The sequence below is a fragment of the Leptonotus elevatus genome, chromosome 12, assembly GCF_054856555.1.
Source record: "Leptonotus elevatus isolate MCC_2025b chromosome 12, RoL_Lele_1.0, whole genome shotgun sequence".
NCBI lineage: Eukaryota > Metazoa > Chordata > Actinopteri > Syngnathiformes > Syngnathidae > Leptonotus > Leptonotus elevatus.
Genome location: NC_141250.1, coordinates 4,295,654 through 4,313,698, shown reverse-complemented (window position 1 = coordinate 4,313,698; position 18,045 = coordinate 4,295,654). Strand labels below are relative to the sequence as shown.

Genomic DNA, 18,045 nt, shown 5'->3' with positions numbered 1-18,045 from the left:
AACCCGCCGTATTAAGCTTGATAAAGACTCCATGAACAGTGACAGGGCCCATTTCAAAATGAGCCCCGCCCACACAGACCAAAACAATTGCGTATTGGACGGAAATAAAGTGGTGTGATCACAATGCTTTCGACACTGCGGAATATGTTCAGAATCCAAGGAGCATTTCTCAGGTCAAAACAACCGAGAGTCATTCAGCGAATTATGGAAAATTATCCAAATCCAATGTCCCGAGACGCAACATGTAAGAATGTGTGCCAAAATTAAAAATATATCAGTGAGCAAAGTTGACTGCAATCAGCCGTGGCTGCAAGCCAGAGTTGAAAATATAGACCACAGGACAAAGTAGGCATCATTGTGCAGAAGTTTGCTGCTGTTTTATGCAAGAAACCCCAATGCTGATTTGTTTGAAATATCCAGACTTGCCTACCCGTATGTTGAATAATTATGTTTGCTGGTGCTAATTATTATAAACAGTTTTGTACTGTATGTGCAATACTGAAATTCCAGTAGCCAGGAATTTTAGCAGTAAAAAAATGAAATGTTTGCATCTGCAACTGGAGCTACTAACTAACTGCCAGTTTCCCACAGAATCAACCTCAAAACTTAAAACCAGTGAATGATTCAGGTCCCAAATGCTTATCGGATCTCCTGACCCATTACGAAACATTGCAGACCTCTTGGAGGTCGGCTGATTTGGGATTACTGGCTGTTCCCAGAGTCGAAACTAAACACACTTAAGCTGCCTTCAGCTTCCATGCTGCTTAGACGCAGGGCTAATTGCAAGTAGCGTAGCATTGGGAGGGCTAGGCAGCATTTCAGCTGTCACACTGACATGGTCAGTAGAGTTACTTGTCACTAGCATTGTGTTAAAAAAGGCTTCACTGAGCTGGACACATACGTTATGGTTGCTGCAGTGCGCTTATGTCACCCACACACAGGACTTCGATCGTCAAGGCAAACTCGGTCCGACTTACGCCACATCCAGCTAGCTAGCAACAAGTTTCACTGGCTACTTATGTGGCTAAACACGTTGCGGGCTCACTCCTGAGTCAGTAAACATCATCACCACCATGGCAGCTAATAAGCTACACATCTGACATGTATTGTTCTCACAAAGGGATCACGAGGAAAAAATTGTTAAGCTAACATAAGTCTAGTCGCTAGTGCATTTAATTAGTTGATTAACACCTTAGCTGTTCATAATGGAAATTCCTGCAAGCCTCTGGCCAATAGTTTTCAAACTGGATTTGGTTTCGAAGTTCCCGCCCTCTGTCTGTGGATGTGAGGTCACGGTGTGCATTGTGTGCGCGAAGAAGGGTGTGTGCAGTTTCATTTTCTGGCCACAGGTGGCAGCAATGATTTGAAATTAAATTTTCTTGCGTTTGTTCAATAGCTTTAAGTGTTTGGGGTGATCGAGTCCAATTTTCACAGACATCTGGCTGGAACCGCGTGAAAGCCGAAAAAACTTTCAACTTTGAACAACAATAAAATAAAACGTCTACTAAACATAACCGGCTTTGCTTCTACAAACCCAATTCCAAAAAAGTTAGGACACTATACAAATTGTGAATAAAAACTGAATGCAATTATATGGAAGTGCCAATTTATTTTTATTTTATTCAGAATAGAACATAGAGAATAAGTCAAAAGTTTAAACTGAGAAAATGTATCATTTTAAAGGAAAACTATGTTGATTTTAATTTCTATGGTGTCAACAAATTTCAAAAAAGTTAGGACAAAGCCATTTTCACCACTGTGAGGCATCCCCTCTTCTTCTTACAACAATCTGCAAACGTCTGGGGATCGAGGAGACAAGTTTCTCAAGTTTAGAAATAAGAATGCTGTCCCATTCTTGTCTCTCTAACTGTTCAACTTGGGCTTTCTTTGTTGCACCTTCCCCTTTATGGTGTGCCAAATGTGCTCTACAAGTGAAAGAAGTGGACTGCAGGCTGGCCATTTCAATACCCGGATCCTTTTCCTACGCAGCCATGATGTTGTAATTGGTGCTGCATGTGGTCTGACATTATCGTGTTGAAAAATGCAAGATCTTCTCTGAAAGTAATGATGCCTGGATGGGAGCAGATGTTGTTCTCCAATCCGAATATACCTTTCTGCATTGACAATGCGTTTCCAGATGTGGAAGCTGCCACACGCACTCATGCAACCCTACACAATCACAGATGCAGGCTTATAAACTGAGTGCTGATAACAATTTGGGTTGTCCTTGTCCTCTTTATTCAGTATGATATAGCGCCCCAGTTTTCCACAAAGAACTTTGAATCGTGATTCGTCCGACCACAAAACAGCTTTCCACTTTGCCACACTCCATTTTAAATAACCCCTGGCCCAGAGAAACGCCTGCACTTCTTGGTCTGCTTTAGAAATGGCTTCTTCTTTGTACTGTAGAGTTTTATCTGGTAACGGCGGCTGGCATGGTGGATTGTGTTCACCCACAATGTTTTCTGGGAGTATTGCTGAGCCCTTTCTATGATTTCCCTTACAGTAAACATTTCTGTTTGCGGTGCAGTGCCGTTTAAGGGCCCGAAGATCATGGGCCCATCCAGTAGGATTTTTCTGCTTTGACCCTGACACACAGAGATTGTTCCAGATTCTCTGAATCTTTGGATGATGTTATGCACTGTAACTGATGATTACTTCAACCTTTTTGCAATTTTTCACTGGTAAACACCTTTCTGATATTTCTCCACTATCTTTCTGCGCAACATTGGAGGAATTGGTGATCTCTGCCTATCTTTGCTTCTGAGAGACACCGAGAGAAGCTCTTTTTATACGCCAATCAAGTTGCCAATGGACCTCTTTAGTGGTAACTGTTTTTTTGTGTGTAATTGTGTAAGTGCAATTTGCCAGCCTCTTACTGCTCCCTGTCCTAACCTTTTTTTTTTTTGGGCACCATGAAATTTACAATTAACATATTTTTCCCTTAAAATGATACATTTTCTCAGTTTAAACTTTTGACCTGTCCTTTATGTTCTATTCTGAACAAAATAAATTGCATTCAGTTTTTATTCACAATTTGTTTAGTGTCCCAACTTTTTGGGAATTGGGTTTGTAGACAAAAATATGCAATTTGTTGTTTTACACATTATGAATTTAAGAAATAGAAACCAATTGTTTATTCGTTATATTGTCATATTCTTATTGTAAATCCTTGCTTCAGGTCCCTGGTATATATGTGCACAAAAAATTAATTAAAAAAAAATTAATAAAAAAAATGTAATAAAAAAAAATTCTAATTGCTTCACAAAATTAGAAAGTTGCTCCATTTTTTTTTCTTACCCTTGTAGTCTTTAATGTAAAAGCCATCTCTGCTCTGACAGGACAGACTGATGTTTCTCCTACTATCAAACAAATTCTACTTTACTAATGAAATGTAAAAACTAGTGCTGTCAAAGTTAAAGGATTAACTAGTTAATTAATGACAAAAAAATATCTCATTAATCATGCATTAACGCAGATTAATCACACAATTAATTTCGACCACATATTATCCTTTATCTTGACAGGGGATGGCTACGTTAAAGGAAGCACAGGTTCTGTTTGCGCAATAAACATAATTACATGCATTAAAGTAAAGCATTTAATATTTGTGTATGGCATTCAGAATATTTGTTCATGTCAAACTACTGGGGTCATTTTTTTAATTTATTTTAAATTATGCATGTAATTAACTGATTAGAAAAAGAGGAGCAACATCAAAAAATGTTGAAGACGTCCTCATAACATTAAATGTCAACACATTACAGGTGCTTTTCAAATTTGGCAGGCAAACATTTTTGACAAAAAGCCTTTTTAATTAAGTGATTAATCGTGATTAATCAAAATTCAAAAATGTGATTAATCAGATAAAAAATGTTATCGTTTGACAGCTCTAGTAAAAACACATTCTCAACGTAAAGTTTGTTAGGACAGTGAAAGTGTGTCTCAGCATGAAGTGCGTCCATGCATGCATACACACTGTGCTTGTGTGTTTGTGTGCTAATTATTCTAACAGAGTGTGAATGGTAGCGAGTAAATATAGAACGTTTCAACTCTTTCACCCCTCAAACATTGCAGAGTGAACACGCGATATACACCTACCACCCCCACTGCCCTCACACACATACACATGGATGCACGGAAAACACATGAACAAGAACACACAGTCATTAATGCAGGGTAGTGGAGTGGGCACGCACACCCAGTGCTGCTTTTGTGTCTCCTGAGGTTTTCTCCATCACATGCTTGCATATTTCCTTATGAGTGTTGGGGGGGGATTTTGTCACCGGTGATTAACAGGTTCTCCCTTTTGTTAGCCTGCATTCCTCGCAATGGCGTATTATGAAGCTGGGAGGGTGGGGGAAGGACACGCAGAAGGGCAGGATGGGGGTTGGTTATGAAGAGATGACCCACTGATGATTATGTAGCCCATATAGCCCTGCCCACAGGAAGACATGGGGGATGGTCACTTTATACATGACATCAAAACAAACAAATGTCATGACATGTTAGGACTTTACAGCTTACGTAAGCAACCCTGCTGGGGGGAATGATCACAACGGCGGTGGCGAGCTATTCCACATACTCCAAAAACATGGCTGCCACAGTGTGGTTGCAGCTGTATGGCGAGGTATGGTGCTATGCTGCTACATCCACCTATCATTAGCCTAAAAATGCCAATTAAATCGATAAAAAATATATACCAGTGGCTTTCTAAAAATTATGTTTTTCTTTATGCCTATGTAAATTCGCACACACCTAGGTCATGATGATCTGCAAAGGTACAATCAAGGGAACAACATTCTTGTGTGTGTGAATTTGTTGTTTTTTCTTGTTTTCTGAATGTTCACAGATGACTTGGGAAATGCTGCTAGGCTAATATGGATTTAAATGACATTGACACAGGCCTGGTTTTCTTTAACTCGTTAAATATGCCGCTGACTAATCGTTGTTTGAAAATCTCACGTAATTTTTTTTCATTTGGCCTCAATATTAAGTTCATGAGCATGCACTGTTTGTTGGAGATGTGCATAATTCATTGTCAATATCTATGGCTACCTCCATTGGGGCTTACATAATGTGTGCACAGCACTATGTTTGTCGTCGCTCTATTAATGGAATGCATTCATAAGTAATATAATGCGCTACCTTATTGATACATGTTAAATATTCATACCTTTATCTACCCAACTGCGGGGTTTTGAAATGTTTAATCCATTTAGCGTTATTTTTTAACTAGGTCAAAATCCCTCAATCCAATATAGATTATTTGATGTACTCAACCACTGGGTAATAAAATTTTTGCCCAGTATGGGTTATTTGTATCTGGCATTGACTTAGAAGATGGGTTGTTATGCTTTGAATTACATCGACAGACTTCCATTCACTCAGTCAATTTAAATCTCCTCAGCTAGCCAGTCCAGGCTCCATGATATGGCACACATTACAACTGGGAGAATTGCCAAGAATCTTCTTGGCAAGGTAAATTACATGTAATGATTTTGTGAACAACATGGAAATAATTCCCATCATCTGTGTTTGGTTACTTATTGAAGTAGTATCTTTTATCATCAAGCCTCGTTGGCAAATGGTCTCCAATTCATCTGTAATGCATGTATTAGCATATGTGGGAAAATCCTCATCTGGTTCAAATAATGTGATTTAGTAAATCAGAATACCTTGAAATTCGGCAACTGTTATTGTTTTCTGCCAGCGGTAAGGTCTTCATTAGAATAATGATATCAATATCACAGCGACACGTAGGACATCGTCTCGAGTAAGCACATAATATAATATAACATGCATCAGGAAGAATGGCAGTTATGCCGTGGTGGTCATGTGACCACGGGTTTAAGACAAGGAGGGGGTGACAGGGTTACTTCTGAGAAAGCTAGGAAAGCCCTTATTGGCTTACTTGTGTCATCCTGGATCTCATCAGGACCTTGGCAGTGGAGCAACACAACCAGAAACAGAAGTACCGATACACATTGTCACAAATCTACCACCGCTGACTCTGCATGTTGTAAATATCCCAAATGAAAAGCAGTCCAAACCAGATTAACTTCAACCAGACCAAAAATATCAGGTAGTAGTCAGGAATAATTTCAAACAGGCAATGTGCTTTGCTAACGGCAAACCTTGACAAGCAAGCCATCTGTCACATTGGATAATGCCACACATTAGTCAGCAAAATGGATTTTATAATTCTTCAGTCTTTGTTTCACTTTAATCCTAATCTGTCAACCATATCACACTTGCCGGGAAAACCATAAACAACATTAAGAGAGGATTTTGTACAAATAATTGAGTCATCAAAGCCAAACTGTTTAGAATATCTTCTCACTCACATCTAAGGCCTAAAAAGTGACTAGATAAGGGAATATAATCAGATATTATTTGTCCCACCAGGGGAGCATTATATTTTTATAGCAGCAAAGTGGAATGACGTTAACTACAGAAAAAAACGTATCTGATTCAACAATACCTGGGATGGTATGAGGTAGTAACCTGACAAAAGTCAGATTGATCATGTGAATCACTCAAAGGAGTTCTCCACAATATCAACCTGGGACTGCTCCACGGTGATTTTCTGAGGAAAGGCGGGACAGACGATTGGGTCACCAATCACGGCAACGGATGAAAACGTCATCGCCGGTGTTGTCGTAAATAAATAAAATTTGAAATAAAACACTAACATCTTTACCATATAAAAATGCAGCAAGTGCCTCTTGCTGTTCTTCTTTCAAAAAGGAAACTCTGGATAATCCTGCGAGTACAAAATTAATTGCAGCGTCGATGCATTTGTCCACCGTGTCACCATGTTTGGTTTCTTTGTTTACCCTGGCCTCTGCGCTTCTTGTTTTAATCACTGCCGCATTATTTCGTCCCCAAAAACAGTGTTGCTGTGCCATTGGTCATAAACCAGTGGTTCAGCTCAAAGAAAATCTGTCATTCATCCAACAGATTAAGTCATAGCTCCCTGCAAACCGACCTCTGCCGGTGGGGTCAATGTTCAGATACCTTCAAGAGAGACAAAATTAGTATGCTAGTCTTGCAGTCAATTCTGGCACTCAAAACAGGTGTCTGGTATTTGCCAGTTTACCAGTATCTTTAAATTCTGACAGGCATCCCAGAAGCAGGAGTGCAGAAACAAGCATTACAATAGTATGAAAGGAGCACCGAAAAAGGTATCTGTCAACCAGCGCAACCATGTGCGCCGCAATCTTGGGTAACATTAGCGCTACAGTAAACAGCTGTGTCTCATTAATAAATGACAAAATACCAATGAACCAACAAGACACAAGTAAACTGAAGTGAAACAGTCACACTAAAGTGTGTATGTATACAGTATACTGTACAGTGTTCCCTCACTTTTGGTGGGTGATCCGTTCCACGCTCACATGTGAAAAGTCGAGGCCGTTTCAAAAATAAATAAATACATTTGTTTTTGTTTGTTTTTTTAGGGTGAGTTACGCATCTACTGAGCCATAACGAACCCACCACGCAATTCTCACCCTTCTAAACGCTTGTTAACTTAGTAAAAAAAAACTATTTTAATAGCTGTACTGTATGTACAGTACACTATTTGCGGTGCCTTTAAGGTTTCCTCGATATGAATAAGTTCATGGCTTCGAATAATAAGGTTAAACATATTTATTTGTCATTAAAAAAGGTTTACTCGTTTTTTTGGGATGGATAATTAGGCTACTCATTTTATTTATGTTTAAAGAAGAACTATTATCGTAAACGACTCCTGGTTTCCGATGACATAATTCCGGTTTCCACCGACGTACTTCCGCTTTGCGAGCGAAACATGTCCGCCTTCACCGAGTAGTTATGGAAATGCTATCCACTGCCATCCATGTTGAATTATCAGGCAGGGATGCCATTAGTTTTGTTTTATTACACTGTATGCATGCTTATTTTTGTCAAAATGTTGTTATATAAATAACTTGATGCACTTTCGTTTGCAATGGCGTTACAGCGTATATGTACAAGCGATTGACTTATTATGTTATGGCCCCAAATAAAAATCCACGATACAGTGAATCCGCAATAAGTGAACTGTGAAGTAGTGAGGGACCACTGTAGCCTATATAGTTTTGTGTGGTGTGTTAAGAGTGTATTAATAAGAGATCTGGGGTCTATTTCAAAAAGCAGGTTTAGTGACAACTTTGGGTCAAGAAACCCTGAAATGTGGGAAACTGCGTTTTCCATTTCTGAAAGGGAGGTAACTGAACCCAGAAAAAAAGAGGCATAAATACGCCTATAGTCTATAACGTAAAGTCCATTTTTGTCACAAACATGGCATGTTCTTTTGACAATAACCCTATTGATGAAGGTGCCGCATTATTGCGCAGGGACTTAAATATTCGTCGTGAGATTGTTATCAGGCCGCGCATAGATATGCTGGCATTTCCGGACAGTTATCTTTTTGAGCAGTACTGTTTCACATCACAGTCCATCACCTACATAACTTAATCTGTCCTTACATTTGCAACATTACCGACGCCGTAGTCATGTGCTCACATCACAGCATATATTGTGTGTTGCGCTCCGTTTTTTCTTAATAACCGTTTGAATAATGTTTTTATATTTCATCTTAAGTCAAGTGCGCTTCTCCCCCGCAGGATTGCACCTAAATGAAATGTATTGAGTTACCATTCAACAGGTTTCCCCTGTAATATTATTGTGATTGCAAAGATTTACATTTAAATGTACGCATTGACCCGACACCCAAGCAGCAATGTTCTCCCACGCCGCCTTCCTCTATGGGGAGCAGCTGCGGCGTTTTTTTTCTAAAGACATGTTCAAATTCGCCCTCTGATCGCATTGACATTTTCAGTTGAGCGCGGTAAAAAACAAACAAACACGAAAGCAGAGGGCGGCGCCGCGCTCTGCGCTTCCCCGTTGCCATGGTGACTTGACGAATCGGGGCTCCGTTGATTTGGACTTTTTAGTGTAGTGGCAACACCTGGTGAAACAACTGTGCGTTGATATAACTACCTCAAATCAGCTGTCCTGGAACCGAAAAAACGCAGAGTTTCCTGTCTCAGGGCATGTCAACTCGCTGTTCAGGGTTAGTCTCGGTGTTTATTGAACATGCTTTGTGAAATGGACCCCTGTTGTAAAGTCTTGCTTTTGAAATAGTGTAACACTTTCCGATTTAAATGGCAGCTTGCTGCTGCTGCTGCTACTGATGATGATGATGATGATGCTTGAGCTGGGTTCATCCTAGGTTGCGTTGTATGCTTTAATGCGTTAACCCCCCTGCCTCCATCCCCCACCAAACACCCCAGCTTTTCCTTCTTGAGCCTGGTCGAGAAGTGCCAGTCCATTATAGCTCCTGACAACAAACAAAATGGCCGACGGGCTGGATAATGCCAGCTTAACTGCTGAGGCTTTGTTCAAAACCGCGTAGGATACATACAGAAGAATTGCCATCTTTACTGTTTTCAATACAACATGCATATTTTCAAGCGTTTCGATGTTTTTACAACAACAGCGATTGCAAAAGACCCAGCAGATGAAGCGTACCCACCGCCCCCTCCTCCTCCTCGGAGTGTCTGCACTGGGATGCCTCTGACAAGCGAGATTTAGTGTGTTTACATATAACAAATTATGGCTGACCGCAAAGGCAGCCCAAAGCGACGAAACCCTCAAGTGGAGCTGTTTGCTTAACGAAAAAGTGCCCTTGAGCTCGTTAATTACTTAGCAAGCGTGTACAGGAAGTAGGCTAATGCATTTAGACAAGAGGACTCGTCTACGTGTCTAATAAGACATTTTGACCTATCGCTACGGAAAAACCCATAATCAATAATTCAGTCAGACGAGGCTGAAAATGTCCATATGTTGATGGAGGGGAAACCTAAAGAAGCTCATGAAAAATTTTAAATGAAGACCCTGGTTTCTGTTCAGAGGATTTTCAAACCCAACGCCCAACATCTACATGCACTCGAGTCCGTATCGAAGGATCCTCCATCCTGCCCCAAACAGCCGTCTCCTTAAACAAACATTGCTCTGCCTCCATTTCATAAATTCTTTAAACGTCAAAAGTTCCTGTGAATTATTCATCCGTCGAGAGCAGCTGACGGCCGCATTGCAGCTTTTGTCCCCGGAAGATCATCGCCTGAAATAACGGCGCCTTCTCCGCCTTTGCGATTGGTAGACCAGAGAGCGTACGCACTTGTCGGTTAGCGTGCGATTCGCACGCGCTCACTGACTTTTAATGGCCACTCTTCATCCTCACCCTCAAATCGCTTGACGTCACTGCCGCGCGTAGACATGCTGTCTCAATTAAATATTGATGGCTACTTCACCCACCCACCCACCCCCGCGATGAAATCAGCGGAATAAGACGGTGGCTGCTCGCCCTAGTCATCAGAACAACTCCGATCAACTGGAAGATGTTGGCCAACAAACACATCCAACATCAAAGCAAAAAAACAAAGCTAACGAGACAAAGTGCAATTTCTAGAGAAATTGCGTGGGAATGCTGAAAATGTCGAACTGCAATGATTATTAGTTGTATGTATGGAAGTGGGCGTGGAAAGTGGGGCTTCGAAAAATTTCAATGTCTGTCCCATTGAATATGAATGGGGAGAAGTTGATATTTAACGTTAAATTGTGCGCATTGTGTAAGTAATGTGGAATTAGACGCTATATACCCCGGGAGGCGGGAATTTTTGAAGCAAGTTGAAATTTGAACGGTGTAAATCAGAAGTATTATGTATGAGTTGTTACACGGCAAAAAAGTGTGAAGAATAAAATGTTCCTGATATAACTAGACAAAGTGCAATTTCTGCAGAAATACGATTGTTTATCTCATTTATTTGGTATCTTGCCTAGCCGAACTTGAGCAGAATCAGAGGTAACAATTCCATAGTTAACGCAAACAATCACAATTATCTCACAATTCCTATGCAAATGGCCTCGTTAGCATTCTGTTTTGATTTCTATTGCAACCCAGTTAGCTAGCAAGCTAGTAGAGCGTAACTGACATTTCCTATTCGATGGTTGCTGCCAAGTAGCAAATGGTCTCCAATTGTCTTGCTATCTTCGTGTATACATCATTTTGATTGTTTTCGCAACCCTTTAAGGAGTACACTAAAAAGCAATACAAAATCTTCTTGATTACTTTCTTTCAGTTTCTATTGCAACCCTTTTGCAGTAAACTAGTTGGGCCTAAGTACTTTTGCCATCTGCTGTCCTGTTTTCGTGCACTTTCTTTTTCAAAATCTATGGAAATACATCAAAGCAGAAAACACGGTTGATTCCGATACAGACATTGTCGCATCGTTGTGACGGAACGTACCAGAGAAGAAGTTCTTGGCTCGCAGGTAGCTGACACTTAACCGCAGGATGGAAAGTTTGTCCAGGCTGGCTGTGACCTCCTCAGGAAACGGCAGAAGGCTTGCCAACCTCTCCAGTTCCCCATTGAGGCGATCCCGGTGCCGCTTGGACGGATTGGACTTTGCCCCCTCGTTGGGCGGCTGTTTCACCCTACCAGATGGGACGAAACTACTTTTAATTATACTAGCAGACTTGCTTTTTCATTGATGTTATAATGTGTATTAAATTTCAGTACTCAATGCAAAATTGTTGCTTTGGCTTTGAGTAGACATCCCTGAATAGAAAGGTATTTTTAGCGCTAAATAAATATTGCCCACTAATTAACATATAATAATTTCTCATACCATACTGGGAAGGTTACACACTGCAAATAACAAAATGGCCATCAATGGGTGATTGTGGTTGTAATTTGCATCATACTGAGAGTTGGTTTTGATATTTTGGTTATTGTTTGCTTTTGGAGACAAAATATAAAGTTCACCAAAACAATATGTCAATATGACTTTCCACAACAAGCAATTGAACACAAATGTAACACATTGATGAAATTACAAATGTATGGTAGTAGACGACTGCAATTTATGCCCTGCATCCACCAATCAATATCAATCAAAAGTGAGCATAATTGCTATACTGTATTGGTAATTTAGTATTAGATGAATGTTTTCAATTGAGCCTTTTTATCATATATTCCTTTATAATAATAATATAAAAAAAAATACTGTTTAACAAAAATATCTAAATGGCACATTAAATGAAACATCGTGCTGCATAATTGATTAAATAAAAGAACAGATATTGTCCCTTAAAAACGTGAAGATTTTTTTTTCTTCCTTTCAAATAAAAATTTTCTTTTATCATTTTTATCAGTGACCATGAGATGTGTTTAGACTGCATGTGTGATGGATGTCAGCATACTTGGCCTGCTCTGCTCTGCTGGCCTTTATCTTCATGCTTGTTTTATTTGTTTTCAACTGACATGTCATGTCGCATATGCTCACTAAAGTGGATGTATTCAACAGCCGAGAACGTTTCCAAAAAAAGAAAAACACACGCAACGCTGCATTCACCAATTAAATTGTAGACGTGAATATGGACCACTTCCCCTTTCGGGCGTTTTTTTCTTTCTTTTTTAAAATCAGGTTTGTTTCATTTTTGTTAGGAATTTCCACTTTTAAAATACCCATGGATTATGGTTAAACTCGCTGGCTACTACATGGTCATGAATTGTGTGTGCATCATCCATTATTACTATTTTTATTGTATTTATTAATAGAAAATGCTGCAGGGAAAAACAAAATCTGCAAGCCATTTATATATTTAATTTTACTTTAAAATGCATGTATTGTTTTAGTGTTAGGCTGTATAAAATATCGTGCGTGTTTTTTCAATAATTTAAATAATTATAATCTCAAAAGGGCGTATGGAAACACCTCCGACCGAACGAATTTAAGGAGCCTGAATAAAGCAATCTAAAGAGTAAAATGTACATTGTTTGTTTCCATGTATTGGAAGCCATGTGTTAAAATTGTGCGCGGATTTATTTTTTCCTTGCATGTTTGTTTTGAAGGTCAAAATCCGGCCTTGGAAATGGCAGGCCTGCAATATAATCCTCTAGCATTAAAGCAGCCCGGTGTACAACATTGACTGTAAAGCTCGTGTAAACAAACAACACTTTCGATATAAATTGAAAGATATATTATACAGTATGTTGTTAGTGTGTGGGGGTTCGTTTTAAGTTAGAAAATTGCATATTTGAAATGTGTGAAATTGCATATCGGTGACTATTTGATATTTTTTCTGTTACAAAAAATATTTTCCACTAGTATTTTAATTAATGTAGCAGTACATATAATTAGGGGAAAAAACTAATAAAATTGAACTAATTACTTACGCTCTCTGTACCGGTTTTCTCCTCTTGCGTCCTGCATACATGGCGCTGCTGCTTATGTAAGCCTGATGAGCCGCAAACACTCTGCGCCTCTTTCTTGCGCTACATGGACGACCAGCGAAAATATTTATTCCAACGAATCAACGCTATAAAAACATTTCATATTAAGATCAAAACAAAAAAGGATCGAAGACAACCGCAGGCGTGGCTGTTGAAGAGAGCTCCCAACTGGACGGATTTCCCCTCTTTTAAAATGCAGAAAAATGCTCCAGAAAGGTCGGGATAATCCACAATAGTTGTCCCATTTGGATAGATGCACTTGTTCCAGCACGCACGCTCAACTTGTCACGTCCACGCTCGGCCGTGTCTGTCACAAAAGATGCGCTAGGAACACGCACGCGCGCCGCATCCTAGTTAAAGATGGCAAAAACAAACAAAAACTTAACATCTCAAAAAACTAGAACCAAATATGAAAACAACGTTATAAGCAAAGATGAGTGCGGTGCTGCTGCAAAATTAGCGGCCCGGATGCAAGCTGCAGTGGAGGCAAGGGGGAGGGGGCGGTCGGGAGGTCCGCGGGGGCGCGCATTCCACCAGCGGGTACGCCCCGCACAGATTGACGACGTGCGCGGGATCTCGCTTGCTTACTGGGAAACTATAAATGCCCGCACGCGCGCATGAGGGAGAATCTCTTGGAAACATGGGCCGTGTGCGTGCACGTGAGCGCGCACCCGAGCGACCCTGCAGGACCAATGAGCGCGAAGCACGAGCGATGAAGGTTTTATATGTGAATATGGGTCAGGGGTGAGATTCTAACTACATGACATGTCCATTCTCCTCACTTGATTGTAACGTTCTGTTAATAATTCACGTTATCTTTTTAAAAATATTCGTTCATGTGTAATTGTCGCCATCACAAATTAATATTCCTTAAATGATTTATGCTTGGGAAAACCAGTATACCACTACACAATTAAATTAAAATAAAGCCCCAGTGCGTATTTTTAGTAGTGCTGTCAAAGTTCAAGTGTTAACTCATTGATTAATCACAAACAATTATCACATTAATCATGTGTTAATGCAGATTAATTGCAATATTAATTTTGACCGCAAATGATCCTTTAGCTTGATAGCAGATGGTTACGTTAAAGGTAGCACAGGTTGTGTTTGAGCAATAAACATAACTACATGCACTAAAGTAAAGCATTTAATAAATGTTTGCATATGACATTCAGAATGTTTGTTCATGTCAAATTACTTGGGTTGGGTCATTTTAATTTTATTTTAAATTGTGCAAATAATTAACTTAATAGAAAAAGAGGAGAATGAGAGTGTGCTGTCAAAGTTAAAGCGTTAACTAATTAATTAATCACAAACATTTATCACATTAATCATGTATTAATGCAGATTAATTGCAATATTAATTTTGACCTCAGATGATCCCTTAGTTTGACAACGGATGGCTATGTAACAGGTAGCACAGGTTGTGTTTGAGCAATAAACATAACTACATGCATTAAAGTAAAGCATTTAATACATGTTTGTGTATGACATTCTGAATATTTATTCATGTCAAAATATTGGGGTAATTTTTTCCCCATTTTTAATTATGCAAGTAATTAACTAATTAGAAATACAGGAGGATTAGCCTGTGCCGTGGATTAAACATGTTGAACACGTGCTCATAACATTTAATGTCAAAAGAATTAACACACAACCGGTACTCTTAAAATTTGGCGGGCAAAAAAATGTTGCTAAAAAGCTTTTTAATTACGTGATTAATCGTGATTAATCAAAATTCTAAAATGTGATTAATCTGATTAAAACATTTAATCGCTTGACAGTGCTAATTATTAGAGCCATCTGGTGGTGAACTAATAATTAGTCATTTAAAAAAAACACTATTGATTTCAATATTATGCAAAAAAAATATATTCCATCACATCAACGTACATTTTGTTATTTAACCATAAGTCTTACATGGCTGGAGTCTCACCTTACAAGACGCTGTCATGTTTCTCCGCCATCTTCCTGCTACGGATGCCCAAAGGACAACTTCACGAAGTAGTTAGTCTTGGTGGTGCTTGCATCGCGTGTCAGACCCAATGAGTCGACTGACGCTTACCTCCCACAGCTGTGGCATCACTGAGTCCTGTGATTCGGGCTCCTGTCGTTGTCACCATCTGCTTTGTTCACAAACTTTTACTAGCTTTTTTTTCCTTTTTTCTAGCTTCTCCCGCTAGCTGCTCTTGTTAGCTACTCCAGCCTATGGGTGTATTCAGACCTGCACTGTTTGGTCCACTTTAAACGGACGAGAGTTCGTTTCCCACGCTAATCCAGACCTTTTGTGCAGGTCTGAATATTCACAACCGAATCCTGGTGCGGACCAAACAAGCTCTTTGGTCTCGGTCCGCTTCCAAACGCACTCGGTGCGATTTGCTTCGCAGGACATGCTACACTGTATGTGCCTTTTTGGGCTTAACAAGCCACCGTAGCCAAGTATCGGGGGGGGGGGGATATTGCCCAGTAGTGAATATTGTGCTAAATTCATTCATAATCATCCATATTCTGTTTAGCCACGCTGCTGTCAGCATGTTGTGGTGGGAGCGGGTCAAGCGGAGTGCAACTTCTCCTTTGGTTACTGCATGCAATCGACAACGCGTTCCAAAATTAGAAACAGAGTGGTGGAACCTCCGTTGAATGAGCTGCCCTTGATGCTTGCAAATATCTTGCATCTAATAACGCCACAAATATGCAGAGCAGTAATGCAGCATGTCAAAATTTGGAGTTTTCCTCTATTTCCGGGTTTGGCTATGCATTCAACCTCGTCATTTTTGTCCAATGGGAGCACAGATGGTCACGCGGGTCGACGTGATTACGCAATATAGTCTTCTTGGAAAAAGCACAGTGTAAATATGAACCGCACCAAATGAAAAAAAATGAAGTCCGCTGTTGGTCCGGACCAAACAAGCGGACTAAAGGATTTTTCTGGTCTGAATACACCCTATGTCTCCGACTAACTCTAGCCGCTCTTGTTAGATGCTTCGGCTAAATCCGTCTCTCGGTCTTTCAGCGTGCTTTCAGGGGTTTACACCATACATTCATTCATTTCAAAAGGGAAAGATTATATATGTGTGGTGGTCTTGTACAGCGGCCTTTATTTTGGCAGGCCCAGTTCCTTTGCCAAATCCTGGTCTGCTGCTAACTTTTTGTTTCAGGCTGGGCGAGGCTCTTTCCAGAGGCAACACACTCACACCTGCACCTCGTCAGCAATCATCAACAGTTAAAAGCCAATCTGTCCTGCTGCAACCAGTGGTATTTTGGCTACCTTGACTCTGCCTAGCAAAGTGATTTTTGAGTGACTTGTCCTCGTTTCATTTTTGTGTTCTGTTACCTTGCGCCAGTGCCTCCGCAAGGTTGGTTCCCGAGCTCCTTTCTCATCCCTATTCAGCCCCGCCAAGAACTTAACTGCTCACTGGTTGCCTTGGACAACTCCCAGACTCAACCCTCGCACAACTCTTATTTTTTTGGTGTCATTAAACCCTACTTCAACTCTCACTATCTGTTTTCTTCATCGCTTTTGGCTGCTCCACGTTTAACCCACACAATCAGCCCTCACAGAATCATCTGGCCAAAGAAATGGACCCAGCGACCCCCAACCAAGTTCAGGAAGCTCTCTGTACTCAAGGAAGGATGGTCGGAAGACATGAGAAGCTTCTCCAAGGGGTTATGGAATCCCTACAAACAATCTCACTTGAGATTAAGCAAATCAACGACCAATACCAATGCAGTCTCTTCCGTACAATGCCTGCCCCAACTTTGTCTGCCCCCTCTTTCATTTCGGGGAACTTGGTTCATGTAGTCGATGAGCTAGCTACCTGGGATGAACCCTCATCCCTTGTAGTTAATTTCTTTAGCCATCAAATTTGATAACCGTCTCAGAGAGCGGAGACGAGAGAGAGCAAACCGAGCCCGTCGACAGGGCCCGCAGACGGGGCCAACAGACCGCCCTATTTAGCAGAACATGCCCAGGGGTAAATCTCTTCTCCTTCTCGCTTCTTTATCTCTCCCCTATAACTCAGGTCCAATCCCCCTTCAGGTATTTATAATCTCTGGCGCAGATGATAGTTTTGCAGACCAGACCTTTTTCGAACAAGGAAACATTCCCTTTGAGCCTCTTGCGACTCCTAAAGATGTAGAAACTGTAGATGGAAGATTAATCTACTGTGTAACTCACCGCACCATTCCCCTTTCACTCACTATTTCGGGAAACCATAACTAATTGAGACAGCTGTAAGTCATCCCCTCTCCTCCTGCCATCCGAGGTCTCCCCTGACTAAAACGCCATAATCTCCTAATTGACTGGTCTCTGGGAAGGATCTTGGGATGCAGCACCCACTGTCACTTGGTGTGTCTGGGATTAGCACTTCCGCATGGCGATTAAACCAAAGACCCACACTCTTTCCCTGAACCCTCTGACCTCTCTATAGTGCCCCTAGAGTTACCACCATTTGGTCACAGTCTTCAGCAAAGAGTTGGCTCATGTCTTGCCTCCCCAATTGTGCTATCGACTTCCTCCCTGGAGCCCCACTTCCCACCAGCAAACTATACAATTTGTCTCGGTCTGAGATGGAGGCCATGGAGAAATACATTTCTGGCTCTCTGGCTTCTGGTCTCATACGCCAGTCTTCCTCTCCTGTCGGAGCGGGTTTCTTTTTCGTAGAAAATAAAGACACTACACTCCACCCATGCATAGACTTTCGGGGAGTTAACAACAACAAAAAAACAGTTAAGTACCCTTT

The 18,045-nt window shown here is 40.7% G+C and overlaps 1 protein-coding gene across 5 annotated transcripts in view; it reads right to left on the bottom strand.

Moving 5' to 3' along the window:
* The window catches only part of LOC147164285 (aryl hydrocarbon receptor-like), a 60,209-nt gene that overhangs the window by 37,684 nt on the left and 4,480 nt on the right, over window positions 1-18,045 (bottom strand). For 3 of the 5 annotated variants that reach the window (XM_086090691.1, XM_086090695.1, XM_086090696.1), the window contains exons 1-2: window positions 13,247-13,877; window positions 11,315-11,502 (exon numbers count right to left, since the gene is read on the bottom strand). In XM_086090691.1, coding sequence (XP_085946817.1) covers window positions 11,315-11,502; window positions 13,247-13,287 — 229 coding nt within the window. In that variant the 5' untranslated portion in view covers window positions 13,288-13,877. Of the gene's footprint in view, window positions 1-11,314; window positions 11,503-13,246; window positions 13,878-18,045 lie in introns of those variants that run through there. The other 2 variants (XM_086090694.1, XM_086090693.1) reach the window with 2 other exon arrangements.